General features: G+C 38.5%; 1 protein-coding gene across 1 annotated transcript in view; it reads right to left on the bottom strand.

Moving 5' to 3' along the window:
- LOC147323344 (protocadherin-15-like) overlaps positions 1–17,769 on the bottom strand; it is a 233,088-nt gene that overhangs the window by 133,176 nt on the left and 82,143 nt on the right. Inside the window, exons 10-13 of the mRNA XM_086303646.1 lie at positions 11,466–11,574; positions 8,366–8,478; positions 5,003–5,209; positions 821–955 (exon numbers count right to left, since the gene is read on the bottom strand). Coding sequence (XP_086159772.1) covers positions 821–955; positions 5,003–5,209; positions 8,366–8,478; positions 11,466–11,574 — 564 coding nt within the window. The remainder of the gene's footprint in view (positions 1–820; positions 956–5,002; positions 5,210–8,365; positions 8,479–11,465; positions 11,575–17,769) is intronic.

The following is a 17,769-nucleotide window of genomic DNA, read 5'->3' as shown; positions in this document are numbered from 1 at the left end:
ATACTGAGATACATTTTGATACTCTGCTTGACATTGGGCAGCTTACATGCGCCCTACCAATGAAGACGCTGCTGGATTAGATTCCACAAAAACAAGGAGGGGAAAATGAAGAAAACGCACCAGGTAGACAGAAAAAATAGGGAAAGATGTGGACACAGAAGGACTGTAATCACTGTAATTAGTCTTGTTTGCTACATTCATTTCTACAGTAAGCAACAAAGGCATTAATTACTAGTGACAGTATAATAATTAATACTGTCATTTAAAACTCATTTTTTAGAAGCACTGTTAGGACAGGAAATCAAATCAACTTTTAAAAACATATGAAGGTTGAAGAAATTCCTTCCATGTTTGCCCTTTTCCTTCGCCTTCTCATGATTTTCTTACTTCAGGCCTCTCTATATGCCTCCCTCCACAGTCGGTGTGTTGTTTGTGTTCTCTGTAACCCTCTGCCCTCTTCTTTCTAATCTGCTTTTTTTGTGTGTGTGCTTCACCTGTACTCACATCCTCTGCATTTTCTCCACTCCTCACTTTATCTCGCTTCTCTCGCCTTACTGCTAAAATGGCTTAAATTCAGGCTCAAGCATAGGTTAAGAAACCCAAGCATATTTTTATTTTTCTGCGTATTCCTCTGGTGTCATTTTATTTCCATTTTTCACTTCTTTTCGTGAGATTTTTTTATTTGTTTTTCCCAAGATCCCTGCTTTTATCTGACTTTGAAGGGGAGTTATTCAAATGCATTCAGACACTTATCTATCGCTTCTCCCCTCACATGCAAACACTTTGTGTAGTGCACACAGACATCAAGCCCATAGAGTACCGTGAATGTGTAGGAGTCTTGTGTCTCTCTGTCGACAGGCTGCACCAGAGTGAGGTATCTTTTGATTCCAGTAGCAGATACAGAGAAAACATGAGAATAGCTGTCCAGTGAGAATTGAAGCTGCGGATCCCGTGTCTGTTGAAGAGAGACATAACAACATTACAACATTTAACTTTTTGTTTTTACCCTTAAATCCTCTGCTGGGGGATCGCTTGCACTCAGATACCGTTCCCTCATGTCTCACTATCATCTACATTAATTACTATACATGCAAACCTGTAGTGAAGTGGGTACACTGGATTGGTTAAAAAAAAAAATACACAGAGTTTCTGGCCAAGATGATAATTGATGGGCAAAAGTAGGCAAGAGCCAGCTTTCAAACTGTGTTTCTCTGAAATAATTATATTTAAACATTACAAAGCTGAATATATCAGTGGCAAAACACAGTGAATCCACACGCTTCATAAGCAAAACAGCTGTGAACAAAGAAGTGCTTGGACAAGAGATGGTTAAGAATATGAATGAAAAACATCCCTTGTGTTTTCTTGACATAACAATTTCTAAGAAGAGGGCTCAATCGGTGTGTGTCTGGGTGCTATACTCAGTGATGGAGAGGCAATCCTCATCCAAGCCCTCCTCTGACATTACCTACACAGTCATCTCTTCTGTGTGTGTGTGTCTGTTTGTGTGTGTATGTGCGCATGAGGGAGAGAGAGAGAGGGGAGCTCTCATTCCAGATAAGGCTGGCTCAGCAGGGTAGGGTGGGGTGGGGTGGGGGGGGTGGGGGGGTGGGGGGGAGCTGATAATGCTGTCGATGTAGCCGGTGTGGATATTGAGTCATAAATAAGCATGCACGTACACACAGTAGCACAGTTACAGGCGCACACAGATACTTGCATTTGTATGCGCACACACATAAATAAAAGTGATGGATGTCACATAAAAGCAATTAGGACTAATCATCATTGTTGGTGCTTAATGCTGGAGGAAAGGCCAGGGTTAGCAATATTAAAAATAACTCAATGTATATCACTTGACACACACATACACAGTCCCGGGAACACACACAAATGCACACATTATGCTCTCTAAGCCCATTCCAAGCTGTTGGGGTCTTTTAGAAAGCAGCGAACCAAAGCTTGTTTTTGTCAAAATGCCTATGCTACATCTTAAACAAACTAAGCTCCTGGGAATGCATCGGCGATAACAATGTTGCAGCACTGTAAATATCTTACATTACCAAGAGGCAATTTAAGAGGGAAATGGTTTTACTATCCAGATTCAGAGGGAAATTAGATAGGGCACTTCACACACTGCAAGCAAGGCACAAAGTCGAGATTCGGCAGAGCTTGAAAGAGGGCGGCGAAAATGGACACTTGAATAGACCAATCCCTCATTTCTGTATGGTATGATTAAATACTGTCACCATGCTTCTAGCTTTGTTTACATGATGGTTTAATTTTGTTTCTAGGCAAGAGCTGGTTTATTTACATGAGAGCAGGATTTTATATCAGTAAGGTAAAGAGATACAAAGTGCTTCTAACAGCTGACCAGAAGATAGACCCATGCCCTGATTGTTTAGTCATAGCTTTGGTAGACCTGTCAAGATCTAGATTTTGCGATATGTTCTACATAGCCCAGCAGCAAGGCATCTGAAGGTAATATACACTCACCAACACTTTATTAGTACAACTTGCTAGTACAGTGCCAAAATCTATTTTTTCTTTTAGGACTTCCTTACTACTTTGCGCTGGAAACATTTCTTTGAGAGTTCAGTGCATATTGACATGTTAGAATCATTCACATTCTCTCGTGCTCTACTGGGTTGAGATCCGACGACTGTAAAGGCCATTTGAATACAGCGAGCTCATTGCCATGTTCAAAAAACCATTCACCAAGTTGAGCTGTTTGATATGACGAGTTAAACTGTTGGAAGCAGCCATCACAAGATTGGTCACTGGGTCATGAAGGGCTAGACATGGTCTGTAACAATCCTCAGGTAGGCTGTGGCATTTAAATGATGCACAGTGGGATGTGCCATGAAAATATACCACCACATCATTATATACCCCCATATCTTTCCTGAACTGCTGATCTAAGGCAGGATGGATACATGCTACAATGTTGCTTAATCAAAATTCTAATCCTACAATCTCAACATTGCAGCACACCTGGCAATGTTTTTCCAATCTTCCATTTTCCAATTTTGGTGATTAGAATTCACCCATATGAATTGTACCCTTAGTTTCCTGTTCTTAGCTGACAGAAGTGGTCCTCTGCTTCAAGTTCAAGAGATGCTCTTCTGCAGACCTTGGTTGTAAAGAGTGGTTACCTGACTTTTTGTTGCTTTTCTATCAACTTAAAGCAGTCCGGCCATTCCCCTCTAATCTCTGGCATCAACAAAGTATACTTGCTCAGAGAACTGCTGCTCACTGGATTTTTTCCTGTTTTTTGGAACATTCTCTGTAAACTCTAGAGATAGTAGCGTGGGGAATTGTCAGTTAACAGTTTCTAAAATATACAGATCAGCCTGTTTGGTACCAACAACCATCCCATATTCAAAGACCCTTAAATCACCTTTCCTTTTGTCTGAAAAAAGATGTATTAGTCGTAAGTAGACTTGTAGTCAAGACCGCCTAATCCGAGACCAAGACAAGACCAAGACCAGAGGGTATCGAGACCAAGACAAGACCAAGACCAGAGGGTATCGAGACCAAGACAAGACCAAGACCAAGACCAAGTCGAGACGAGACCAAGACCGAGACCAAGTTGAGGCGAGACCAAGACCGAGACCAAGACCGGGACAAAAAAGACTAACTTTTGTGTGCTTTTGAGGGCTGACATGATGGTACTGACTGGCCCCAAAGTCATCTGACAAAACAGCGATCACCTCCAAAAACTGTCTAAAGAATGGGAAATATGTAACTGGTTTCAGTTATACTTTATATATAGATAAAATTGTAACATCAAACTGAAGATTATAATCCACAATGTGGAGGGATTTGAGCATGGCTGAGCCACTGTGTGTCGCTGTGTGACAGCTGAGCAGTGAAAGGAAATTAATTGAGGAGCTGCGGCTCTCGCTCAATGGGAGTCGACTATTCTGATTCACTACAAAGCACTCTCTAAGCACGGCTCTTAGAGCTAAAGCTTTTGCGCATGATACATTATTGAACGTTACACTGTGTGTCATGGATACTGTTGACTCCAAATCTCCCGACCACTATGTTGATCTGAGACAGCAAGACCGAGACAGCGAGACCAAGATAAGACCGAGACCAAAGTCCGTCGAGATCAAGACAAGACCAAGACCACGTAAAAGTGGTCTCAAGACCGGTCTCGAGACCAAGACCGGTCTCGAGACATCCAACTCTAGTCGTAAGTTATTAAAATATGTGCTTTTGTGGTCCTATGTAAGCTGCTAATCATGTCTGGCTAACCTGTCACTCAGTTTCCCTCTCTTTTTTGTTATTTAACAATGTTGCTGAAAACATGAGATAGAGCGAAGAACAGAGAGTGTTTTCAATCAGCAATATTAGCTTAATATGTAAGCTAGCACCTGATAAAACAAAATTGTAAAAATAAAATAAAATATCTGCTAGCTTAAGCTGTTATTTTCAATCCCCTGTGTGAAAAGTAGGCAATTAGATAACAGGCCTTTTGTCTGCCTGTTATCAAGGATGTGCCTTTCAGCAGTTGTATTATTTACAACAAGTAAATCAGTAGGATAGCAAAGAGCTTGACAGGCCTACAGAGGTAAATGATCTCTAATACAACAGGAAGTAAAAGGCTAATGGTCTGTTTTCATCTAGTATAGTAAACTTTAACATCACAACACCAATGAGCATTAACATAAGTGAGTCATGTGTCTGTTGTTAGAAGCACAGTCCTTGTTAACACCACTCAGAACTCTGAAGGTCAAGATAGAAGGAAAGCACCGAGCTGATACCTACAGGCGTCTTATTGAGTGCCAGCTATAAAAGAAGTAGATTCAACAGATCAAAATGTTGTAAGAGTTTTTACACATACTAAAAAATCCAAACCATTTTAAAACAGCTGCGTCGTTCTGGTTTTACAAGAACATTTTCATTCTTCACTCTGTTAGAATTTGATTAATTAGTAACAACAATATTTAGTTTTTGTTTTTGTAATCAATCACAGCTCTGTACATGTTCATCATACCTCCTCCACATCATTATCCAGTGCTATTATGGCCAGTGGTACAGATAGGCTGGCGCTGGTCGCTATGGTGGTTCCCACTGGCGATGCCTCACTGATGTAGCCATGGTAACTAGGCTGCAGGAAGTAGGGTGCCTGGTTGTTTTCATCCAGAACTTCGATTTGAAGGCTGGCGAAAGCTGGCAGGGGGTGGCCGTTGTCCTGTTCTGCCTAAAGGGGAGAGAGGAAAGTGTAATAACAACCAATTTAGCTTTGAATCTTCTCTAACTGACCAGCCATAAATCACGCTGCTAAGCCTTTATGTCTTTACAGTGGTTGACGAAATTACACACAGTGATATGACAGATGCTGCGACTACCCATGTATTACAGTTCCACATGCTGAAAATAGTAACAAGTGTGCTTTTTTTGTTTGTGCTGGTGATTCTGTTTAATCAGTCTGTCATTTTATGAAATGATTTCTCTAAGGAAATTGGTAAGTCAAGTTCAAAGGTTTAAGTGCTGCTGAAAAAGTATGAGTTGATGATTTATTTCTGAGTTCCAGTCTTTTTTTCTTTTTCTTTTCTTTTGTTTTTTTAAGTTTATTTAAGTAACCAGTAGAGTTGTATAGTGTGGCTTCTCTGCTATTTTACAAGTGAAAAATGCTAACATGGATCCGTAATGAAAGTTCAGCTACAGGTCAGGGCTAACGTACTAATTTGAGACCCGTTTTTTGTCTACGTTTGCTTACATTTTGGCAACGTAACATTAGAAGTATGTAGAACTGACAATGAGCAAACGAAAACATGCTTTTGAGAAATTGTCATTTTAAAAACAAGAATCTTTCTTTGCAAAAGCATTCCAACCCTTCATCCAGTGCATTGGCAGCCAGTAGAGCTTTTATTTGGAAAAACCTTTCATGATTCATCACAAAGAATGGATGCCATCTCAAGGTTTTTCTATAGATATTCTGTGGGTTTCCAGTCCACTCAAGTATATTCAGACTTGTGTCAAATCCACATGAGTATGATCTCTTAAAAGATGAACAGTTACTGTGTTTTGGTTTGTTCATATTCTTTTTAATTTTGAGCAGTCTCCGTGTCCCTAATGGTGAGAAACGCTCTTTTAGCATTATGATGCTATAACCATGCTTCACTGTAGGGATAGCATTAGTGAGCTTAATGAACACCAGTGCTTGGTGCTCATCAGGCAGAGTTCTTGGAGTTCATCCCAAATAGTTTTTGGCACATCGGATCATATTTTTTCCTCATGCTCTAATAATCCTTCAATGCATCTGGCAAACTCCAAACCAGCACTTATAAATCTTTCATTCAGAGTGGCTTGATGGAGTGTAGTTGATCGTTGTCCTTCGAGAAGGATTTTAAATGTTACAAGAAACATCTGAGGCGGTGACCACTGAGGTGCTGGTCACATACTGTATCTGACCAAAGACCCTACTTTACCTGTTATTGTTTGTACTAAAGTCATGAAACGTCCTTCTTTCATTTCACAACGGCAAAATAAATTGTTTTGTACAAATAAATGTGTACCAATCCTTTTAGTTTACCTCAGGTGGATTATTAAAAAACCAGTGTATTTCTGTTACTTTGCTCCCTTCTGTTGCCTTTCCTTTCATTATTTATTCATTTTTTTGAAAGAGCTATTAGTTGTAAAATTCTGTAAGTATGTGAGAGTAGCGTAACATATATATACACACATATATATATATATATATATATATATATATATATATATATATATATATATATATATATATATATATATATATATATACATACATATACATATATATATATATATATATATATATATACATATACATATACATATATATATACATATATATATATACATATACATATATACATATACATATATACATATACATATATACATATACATATATATATATATATATATATACATATATATATATATATATATATATATATATATATATATACATATACATACACACACACATATATATATATATATATATATGTGTGTGTGTGTGTATATATTAGGGGTGCAACAATACTAGTATCGATATTGAACCGTTCGATACAGTGCTTTCGGTTTGGTACGCATATGTATCGAACAATACAAAATTTTAAATTTATTTTATCAACTTTCCTTCTGACGATGCTGTCTGTGTTGAGCGCTCAGTGGATCTGCACTCGACAGTGCAGCCTAGGCGGAGTAGTCGAGTGCAGATTCACTGAGTGCAGGGCGAGCTAGTGAGACAGAAGTTAAGCTCTCCTTGCAACATGGCAAATTGAACCTCCCCCACTCTCATTCAGATCTGGCGTTTGGAACTATTTTGGTTTTCATGTGACGTATGACCCTGAAGGTAAGCGCGTCATGGACAAAACTAAAAGTATGTCGGATGTGCCACGCAATGCTCAATTACATTGGTGGGAACTAGTGCGTTAGCGCAGTTAGCTCGTTAACGTGTTGGCCGTCCAGCCCCACGCACGGGGCGATCCGCGGTAGCTCGTTAACGGAGATTTGCCGTGTTGTGGCGTTAACGTCATTTCAACGAGATTAACGCTGACAGCACTAGTGGGAACACAACGAATATGACTGCACATTTACTCCGACATCATCCTAGTGGAAAGACAAGTGAAAGCAGACAAAAACAACAAGCAGGCATGCTACAAACTTTACCCGAGTCATTTAGACAGCCGTTAGCACATGATTCTCCTTATGGGGACCTGATATGTTTAATATGCTGCTGAGAATATAGCCCAGAAGAAGCGGATAGTATAGCTCTTATTTTGGAAAGAGCCATTTCTCTGTAATAAACTCTTTTCCAAAGATGAGTGATTCCTCAATCAGATAGATTTATTTATTTTTATTACTTTGTTGTTTCAGCAACATTAAATTTAAAAACTGAACTTTTGAGTTAAAATATATATTTATAATTTTAATAAATGACAAATTAAAAAGGCATGAACATTTTTTTTGTATCGAAAAAATATCGAACCGTGACACCAAAGTATCGAACCGAACCGTGAATTTTGTGTATCGTTGCACCCCTAATATATATATATATATATATATATATATATATATATATATATATATATATGCATACTACTATAGCGAATGCTTTAAAATGACTATCATTTAAATGTCTTCATGGCAGACTACTTTTAATCGTCAGGAGATAAATAAACCTAATATAAACAGTCTTTATTAGGACTTAGAGATTTGCTGATCAACTTGATGAATATTTGTAGATTAAAGGCATTAAAAAAGCACTACAGAGTGAACTGGCGGGTTTCTTTGAGGTAGAAGAAACATGCAAGAAAAAAGAAAATCTCATTAAAACTGCCTTGTTTGCTGCTGCAGTGTTTCTCACCTTGATCACCAGATCAAATCTGTGGTAGTGCTCTCTGTCGATGGGCTTCAGTAGCAGAAGTTCTGCTGTGGTTCTGTTTAAGCGGAAATATTCTACATAGGACTCTGGTTTGCCTGGAAGAGAGAGGACAACAAACACAAACAGTAAGAGCAAACCAAAAATGCATTTTTAACGGAAGATATACTGCTGTGGGAGAGGGGAGGAAACATTTGTGTTAGAATCACTTTATGTTTGCTTGATGGGTTTCTAGAGGGAGAATCCAAGGCAAGAGACTTGGATAATGCTCCCAGTTTAAAGATCGCAGCTCGCAACAGGTACACACCGCCCGTACATATATGATTCCTATGAAGGCTACATTGTTCAATGGGGAAATCAAGCTCTGGTAAAAAGAGCAGCAACACAGGCAGATGTACACAATCACATTTCTCAAGTGTGCACTTCGGTCTATGTTACATCTTTACAGCTACAGCAGCTAGCATTGATCTGACTGGCTTTTGAGAGATGGCACGTTGCAAGACAGATTATTTCTACTATGTTTATGGATACTTTGTGCCTCCACTTGGAATGAAATGTGCTACATAAATTTCTTTGATTGAGTGCCCAATATTATATCTTTTTTTTATTATTATTTCTAAGGCATGTGTTTTTACCTAGAATCCAAGCTTAGGTAAATATATTAAGCATCTTAATTTTGCAAAAGCCCTTTCTTTTAATGTTATTTCTATGTTAGTTCAGAAAGAATGAGGGCCAAGTACGACATGCAGCAAGAGTACAACTGGACAGACGTCTCATATGGAGGACTTTTTTCAAGTTGTTAAATGTTTCCTTCTTTTTACTTTTATTACTATTTACATTTGCATCTTTTTCTATTTCCTTAATATTTTCAGTTTTTAGTTATTAGATTACTTACTGTTTGTTTTAGATTTTAATTTGTGGTCTCACAAAAATCTCATCTCATCCTCCTGTATAAATTACTTTTTTTTTTTTTAAAGTTTACTCATATGTCTACATTTCCCTGTTAGATTATCAACTCCAGTCTTATTTTGATAGTTATTTGTCTCCTGTGTTAAATGTTTTACTCCCCCTCCTGTCTCATTGTCCTTGATTATCTTTACCTGTGTTTAGTTACCCCGTTGTGTCCTATTTCCTGATTACCCTTTTGTGTATAAATGGTTTTTTGTGCATAAATAGTGCTGCAATTCCCATCTTCTCTGTGTCTTTTTACCTCCTGCGTGTTTCTTGCTTTTTCAGGTGAACTGGCGCATTTAGATGTTTAACAGTAAAATAAAAGCCTCACTTTGAATTATTTAAACTGCCTCCATTAATGGCACTTCAAATATTTGTCAGATCCTTCATTAAAAATCACAAGTAGTGTAACCAAAACCACTGCAGTTCACATTAAATATTCCTCAGCTTACTTTCAACAGTAATTTCTGTTTTTAGATTTAGAATCATAATGTTGGATGAGCTGCAAAGCTGCAACATCTTTTTTCTTTGCCCATTGTCACACTTTCTCTAATAATCCTCACTCAGAGAGAGATTAGTTTCACAGGAGGGGTCTGGGAAATTTAATCAAGCCTGTGTCAAGTCATGTCAGTACATTTCTACAGACTATGCACATCCTGACTTGTTGAAGTTGTTGTTATGCTGCATTTTATAGTTTCAAATGGTAATCAAAATATTTTGTATGATGCACAGTTGTCCTATAGTTTTAGATACGTATAAAGCACTAATGAGAAACAATTCCACCTCTGTAATTCTGTAAAATGTTATCTTTCACAAACTGTCCAGAGCATACTTTTTTATCACTGTCTATTTAAGTTGCTTCATCAAAAGCCTTATGGACATTTAGGCCTGGTCTCATTCTCCACTCTGATGGCAAATGTGTGTGCAGCTGTGGTGCTTCTGTAGGTGTGTTACTTGATTGCATTTGATTCAGCACAGCTTATTTATACAGTGCTAGTACACAACAGGCAGCTCAGGGTGCTTTATACTGTAAAGTAAAAACACTGATTAGTGAGAGAACCCCATCAATCCAACAATCCCCTACAACAAAGCACCTGGTAACGGTGGAAAAGAAGAGGTTCAAGAAAAACCTCTAACAAAAAAGGCTCAGATGCTCTCACCAACCTTATTACCTGAGGTTGGTGGGGGGAAATAAATGACAGAAAGCTGAAACCATGAGCAACAAACAGGATGGAACACAAAGCATAATGACATATATGAAAGGGAAAATAAATAAATGGAGTTCTCTGTGTATCATGAGCCTAAAACAGTGGGATGGTTTGGTTTGGGATCATTTGATCCAGGTGTAACTAAGCTTTTTTTAAAAAGGAACATTTTAAGCCTCTCTTATGCCATACAGGATATGCATACACTCTTAAAAGTAGAGAACATGCATCTCCTAAACCTAAACCGGGAGCTGGTTCCAAAGGAAATGGGCTTGATGGCTGAATGTTCTTGCTTAAATTCTACTACTTAAATTCGGATCATCTAGGACCACCAAGTAAGCCTGCATTTAGACAACAAAGTGCTCTAGTGGAAATAATATAGTACAAGGCAGCCTTTAAGATACAATAATTCATGCGCTTTTTACTTTTATATTAAAATTTCTGAGTGTGGACGTTAGCATTGGGCCTTAAATCTAGCCTAAGGAACCGCAATACCACTGATCTACATTTGACAAGATAATCTCGAAAGAACAGAGTCAGAGCGTATTGCCCTGTGTAAGTGGCATGTTAAATAATGTTTCACCAATCAGTCTTAAAAAAAATATGTGAATTTAAAATTGTTTGGGTAAAAAAAAAAACCCCAACAACAACAAAAACATAAGGATGCTATTTTTCCTTTTCACCTACAGCCAATTTAGATGTAACAATTAACCCAACATGCCTTTTAGGTTGTGGGAGGAAGCCAGAGGACCTGGAGAGAACTCACGTGGGCACACAGAGTACAAGCAAACTCGACACACCAAGGACCAAGCAGGCCAGAGGGTTCTAACCCAGAACCTCCTTGCTGTGACGTGACTGCAAACCACTGTACCGCTTTGCCATTTATTAAATAGCTTCCTAAAATGTTTAGTAAAAACAAACAAACCTACCAATAAGGATGAAATACAGGATCCCCGGCCTGTCAGAGGGAGGTTGTATGTTTCTGTCCTGGTCCACAGCTTGTATGGGTGGAGTCACATTGAGCGGATTCACCTTACTCTGGAGAAATATTTTCCACAGAGTGAGAGAGAAAAACAATGAATCAATCAAACTTGGACATAGGACAGCACTTTTAACATCCACTGCCAACGTTGTGTGTGTGATAACAGAAGCTCTGCTAAAATTAGGAGGAAGACATAGCAATTATTTAATTACTGGTGGTCTGGGAAAAGTTATTTTAATGCACAAACTATATCCAAGCAGAGGAAACATCGGAGCAGCAGAACAGGAAAATGTATTGTTGAAGACAACACAAAATTGGAGTAAATTTAAAAATCACACAGGAGGGTAAATATGCACATCCACACACTAAAATGTATTATATAAGTGCAGCATATAAATGGTAATATATATTGTGCACACACCCACGCACACACACTCAAACACACAAATACACAGGAGTTGAGAATCTGGCTCCATCTGCATACTAACGTGGCCGGGCTATAATGTTGACTTACGACAGTGCGATATTGCTGTGGTCCGTGCAATGAGAAGACCCCCGATGGGAGAAATATAACATGTCCATGGGAATAAATTATGATCACTAAGGAAATAAAATGCCAAACAAAGCACAACAACAAGCCTGCGAGTTTTTCTAAATACGCATCCTCCCATAGACATGCATGCACCGTACACACCTGCTATGACACAACATTTAACTGCCGCACCTGTCATGCACCACTTAAAATCTACCAGCCTTCACCGAGCCATCTTTGCTGTTGCCTGAAGAGGAAGGGAGCGAAAACACCGGCAGAGAAGAAGTTATGGGGAGTAATGGAGTGGAGTAAAAGAGGGTTTAAATATATAGAAGGGAGATGAATCTGTCAGGAGTGAAGGGAGACAGGGAGATGTTAATGCAGCATGGAAGAAACTTAAAGCCCCCGAAAGACAACCAGGTCGCTAAAACACTGCAAGAGTGCCACTGTAATTTTAGTTATTGACACCATTTAACTTTGTCAATGAGGAAAAAAAGCACTGACAACAAGAACTACAAAAGCGATGTGAGAGTCAGCCTGTGATTTGTGACGGTGGAGGCAATACTGTTGTGACACTGTAAATAATTTATCATTCATACTGTCAATTACTCCATCACTCCCGCCACATTATCTACGGGCATACACAAACTTTGATATGATTGTGACGCATCTCCAGGGAAGTCACTCACTTCTATTTAAGCTCTTCATGCTGCTACATGGCTTGGCTTATTAACTGACTAGCTGGTAAAAAAAAGCATGAAGAAATTCTTGAGTCAGTCCACGTCAGCTAAGCCCAAACCAGCAAAACTGATGATTTTTTTTTTGTAGAATTTAGAAAGTTATATAAGCTCATACTTTATACTGGGTCATTTCACTCAATTAGGAACTTTCCTAAACAGAAAAGACTACTTGACCACAACCTGATTTTAAAGCAGGGCTTTTGACTTTATAAACACACATCAGCTCAGTCAGAGATCTCTGGATTTTTTTTTAATCAGGCTTTTTTATTGCATTGCTTTATTATAAAGTGATCCATCACTTATGTCTATTAATTTTAAGAGACGGTCCAAATTAAATTTTAAACGGTCAAAATCAAATTTACTTAGAAGTGTCAGGGCTCTGGCACTGTCACTGAATTGCTGTTTAGTATTTAAGTTAAGCAACTAACGATTTTGGAAATTAATAAAATAATAAAGTCCATTAATCGCTACAGCCAATTTATACACACGAATACTTTTAAACCATTAAGAAAAACTGCTCAGTAATGTGATTGATTTGGCTTCTATACCATGTAATATTCTTACAACTTTTAAATATAGTAGTTTTTCTGCCTCTTTCATCTTCGGCTGGACTGGGCAAAACTGGGGTTACTCCATGAAGATCAGTTGTTGGCTACTGCCACTCTTAAGCTTAGTTATAAACTTAAGAATTTTATTTGAGTATTTGGTTTAGTCTGATATAACTGGGCCAAATAATAAGCTGGGGGTTAAAAAAAGATCAACATAGCAAGTCAAGCTGCAGGTAATACTGAAAGCTATTTACCTGCTTTGCTCTAGAAAAGTGAAAAGTTTGGACACACCTCATATTTTTTCTTTATTTTCATGACTACTTACATTGTAAATTCTCACTGAAGGCATCAAAACTATGAATGAGCACATATGTAATTATGTAGTAAATAAAAAAAGTGTGAAATGACTCAAAAAATGTTTTAGAGTTTAGATTCTTCAAAAAAGCCACCCTTTAATTTGATTACTGCTTTGCACACTCTTGGCATTCTCTTGCTGAGCTTCACGAGGTAGTCGTCTGAAATGGTTTTCCACCAGTCTTGAAAGAGTTCCCAGAGATGCTGAGCACTTGTTGACCATTTTGCCGTCACTCTGTGGTCCATCTCATCCCAAACCATCTCGACTGGGTTTAGTTCAGGTGACTGGCGCAGCACTCCATCACTCTCCTTCTTGGTCAAACAGCCCTTACGTAGCCTGGAGGTGTGTTTGGGGTAATTGTCCTGTTGAAAAATTAATGATGGTCCATCTAAACGCAAACCAGATGGGATGACATGTCGCTACAGGATGCTGGTTCAGTGTGCTTTGAATTTCGAATAAATCCCCAACAGTGTCACCAGCAAAGCACCGCCACACCATCACACCTCCTCCTCCATGGTTCACAGTGGGAACCATGCATGTAGAGAGCATCCATTTACCTTTTCTGCGTTGCACAAAGACACAGCAGGTGGAACCAAAGATCTCAAATTGGACTCATCAGACCAAAACACAGATTTCCACTAAGTTCCTTCCCTGTGTTTCTTGGCCCAAACAAATCTCTTCTGCTTGTTGCTTTTCCTTAGTCGTGGTTTCTTAGCAGTTGTTTGACCATAAAGGCCTGATTCACACAGTCTCCTCTGAACAGCTCATGTAGAGATGTGTCTGCTACTGGACCTCTGTGTAGCATTTATCTGGGCTTTAATTTGAGGTGCTGTTAACTTGTGATTTCTGAGGCTGGTGACTCAGATGAATTTATCTTCAGCAGCAGAGGTGACTCTTGGTCTTCCTTTCCTGGGGCGGTCCCCTCATGTCAGCCTGTTTCGTCACATTCAAAGTTTTAGCAATTTTCTGGACTGACTGACCTTCAGCTCTTAAAGTAATGATGGACTGTCGTTTCTCTCTACTTAGCTGATTGGTTCTTGCCATAATATGAATTCTAATAGTTGTCAAATAGGACTGTCAGCTGTGACTCCCGCACAACACAACTGATGGTCCCAACCGCACTAAAAAGGCAAGAGATTCCCCAAATGAACCCTGACAAGTCACACTTGTGAAGTGAAAACTATTTCAGGTGACTATATCACGCAGCGCTGTCAACAAAGCAAAAGTTGGCTACTTTGAGGAATCTGAAATATAAGACATATTTAGGGGTATTTATAATTTTTTCCATAATTCAGTGTATCTTGCTTCATAGTTTTGATGTCTTCAGTATGCATCTACAATGTAACAAATGTGAAAAAAAAAGAAATAAATAATGAGAAGAAGTGTCCAAACTTATGACTGGTAGTGTTTATATATATGTATTTACATATATGTGCATGTATATATGCGTATATGCTGAGGAACTAATGAGCAAATGGGCAGCCGCTGTGCAGGCAGGTGTCTGATCCAGGGAGCAGCGAGGCGATCAGTAGCGGGGGGAAAAATCTTGGAGGGCATTTGGTGGTCAGAAGAAGCTTTGTGCTGGCTACCGAGCTACACAAAAGTGCATGGCAAGACTTTATGTTGCAACGGGAACTTGTCACACTCCCATATAACTATATGTGGACAAGTAACAGATGTGAATTTGCAGAAGGAAGCTGAGTGTGTCAGTGCAGGAAAAAACAACAACAAAAAAAATACTGTTATTACAGACAGAGTACTGTATTCTTTGCATCATGCATCTTGTTGCCAGTCAATTGCAGTATGATTTAATGATAAACTAATTATTGGTCAAGTCTCGGTCAATAATCAGGTTTATCCCTTACAGCTATGAAATACTGAGCTGCAGAGATGGCAGTGTTTTTGAAGTGTATGTGTGAACATGGCCTGACAGCCAACTCCTCGGCATAATGACCAGCATCTTGGGGTGTGTGTGTGTGTATGTGAGGAAGAAAGACACAGAGAGAGAATAGTTATCCTGGCTCCAAGGCTCTGAGGTTGTCATCTCTCATCAGCCTGATTAGGACTCAAATTATTACAGTGCCTTTTCTCTCCTCCTCGCTCATTCCTCCCCTCCCCAATTTTCTTGTACCAGGAACAGCAGCTTGTTGCTGTCGTTCCATTCTTTCTATAGCTTCACCTATCTCCCTGCACCTCCTCAGTTCTTTGCTTCCAAACCAACAGGAGACCTGCTGTTGGCATAAAAATACCACCCAGTAACTTAAATGCTCATCAATTCTTCAGGTTAAACCTTTGAGTGTTTCACGAAAAACTGTTGCACAGCATAACCCTTTACCCTTCTCTTCAGTTTCTGCAAGCTGTTCCTGTTTTTTCACTCTGGATGGATTTGATAATGATGTTTATGCAAGCTTTCTTCAGTTCTAAGACTTTTGGTAAAATTCAAATTGCTCCTTTCTCCTTGGTAATTTTGAAATGTGCAGAGCAGCTGCCACTGTCAAAGCACACAGTCTGCTCGTTCATCTAGCCAAACTGCGACACTGGTAGTAAAGGCACCAAAGGCAACCGATGAGGAAAAAAAGCACAGTTTAAGCATTGTGCTGATCATTTAAATGTATGTGAGTGCATATAATATTGTGTATTACTATGTATATAAACACCAATCAGAGAGAGGGAGGAAGGCTTATAGCTGCTGTAATTTCTTTCAAGAGAAATGATTACATTTGACCAAAATAGTGACACTGTAAGGCATAAAAGAGCACTGTTGGTTCAGTGTTTCAGTGTCAAAGTGTAACCATAAGAAGAAGAATCTCTGCACAGTGCATTAGAAGCAAATCAGAAACAGAAAATATAACATGCAAATTTAATATAGTGTGTGTCATTCAAACAGTCAAAGTTCTCATTATTCTGAAAGCTGGAAGTAGATATTCATCTACACTGCTGTCATGCTAGCCAAATCATGGGTTATGAGAAAAAGAGATTTTGCATTTATTTATTCCAAGAATACGTCATTGAACTTTCTTTTTATCTTTAAGCAAAGGCCAGAACTGACAATTATACTGTATTAACCAAGACCACAGGGGTTGATTAATACAGACAAATCTTCCTAGAAGGCCTCAGTTACAGACACACTCATACTTTGACTAACTTGTGGACAAAGGAAATATATAAAGGCTTAAGCCTGCTTTGCAAAAGCAATGCTTGATTTTTAATGAAAAATGAACTACCTTGAAAAATGAATAAAAAGGTACAATTAAAGCAGTTATTTGTTATGTTCTGCACTAAAAAGAAGAACTTTAAAATTATGAACTGAATTCACAAAATAAAAAAATAAATAAAGTCAAACCCATTCCCGCAAATTTTAATTCCAAGTAAGGAAGGAAGTAATCTCCAAAACTGCTTTATTTCTCCCTTACCTTTCATAACTCAGAGACATCTTTTGTTATTTTCTTTTTGCCAGTGCTCATGTCTTTTAAATTTCCATACAGAAATACAAAATATATACAATTTTCCAGATATCTGTGATAAAGAAACTACATTACTTTCTCTTTCAATGCATCTCATGACAAAAATAAATAAATAAAAGTGTGAATTTAAAGTTCTAATTTCTTTATTCATGGGGATTTTTGACAGTCGGGAGGCAGATACAAGACACAAATGACTTTGGTGTATTCTCATAAAAAGTTTGTGGAATTGAGACAGAATTGTGTGAATGAGAGAGAAACAAGAGGAAAGGTGCACATGTAAGGTGTAGAGATACTGAAAATAGATTAGTTTAAATACTGCAGCTGGGGTTTTTAAACTCATCATGGACAATGCCCTTCTCCGTTGTTTTGGATGGACGGACAGTACACAACGTAGGTGAAGAGAATGCAGGCAGGGTGGAATGGGTGGAGATGAGTGTCAGGGGTGATTTGTGACAGAAGGATAGCAGCAAGAGTGAAAGGGAAGATTTACAAGATGGTAGTGAGACCTACTATGATGTATGGCTTAGAGACAGCGGCACTAAAAAAAGACAGGAGGCCAGGGTGGAGGTGGCAAAGCTAAATATGTTACGGTTTTCAATTGGAGCTACCAAG

This window comes from Aulonocara sp. 'chitande type north' Nkhata Bay, linkage group LG8 (assembly GCF_057382095.1).
Source record: "Aulonocara sp. 'chitande type north' Nkhata Bay isolate Kocher_YH1m ecotype deep benthic linkage group LG8, A_spYH_male_GT1.1, whole genome shotgun sequence".
Taxonomy (NCBI): Eukaryota; Metazoa; Chordata; class Actinopteri; order Cichliformes; family Cichlidae; genus Aulonocara; species Aulonocara sp. 'chitande type north' Nkhata Bay.
Note: the sequence above shows the minus strand (reverse complement) of the source record. Positions and strands in the feature narration are given on the sequence as shown.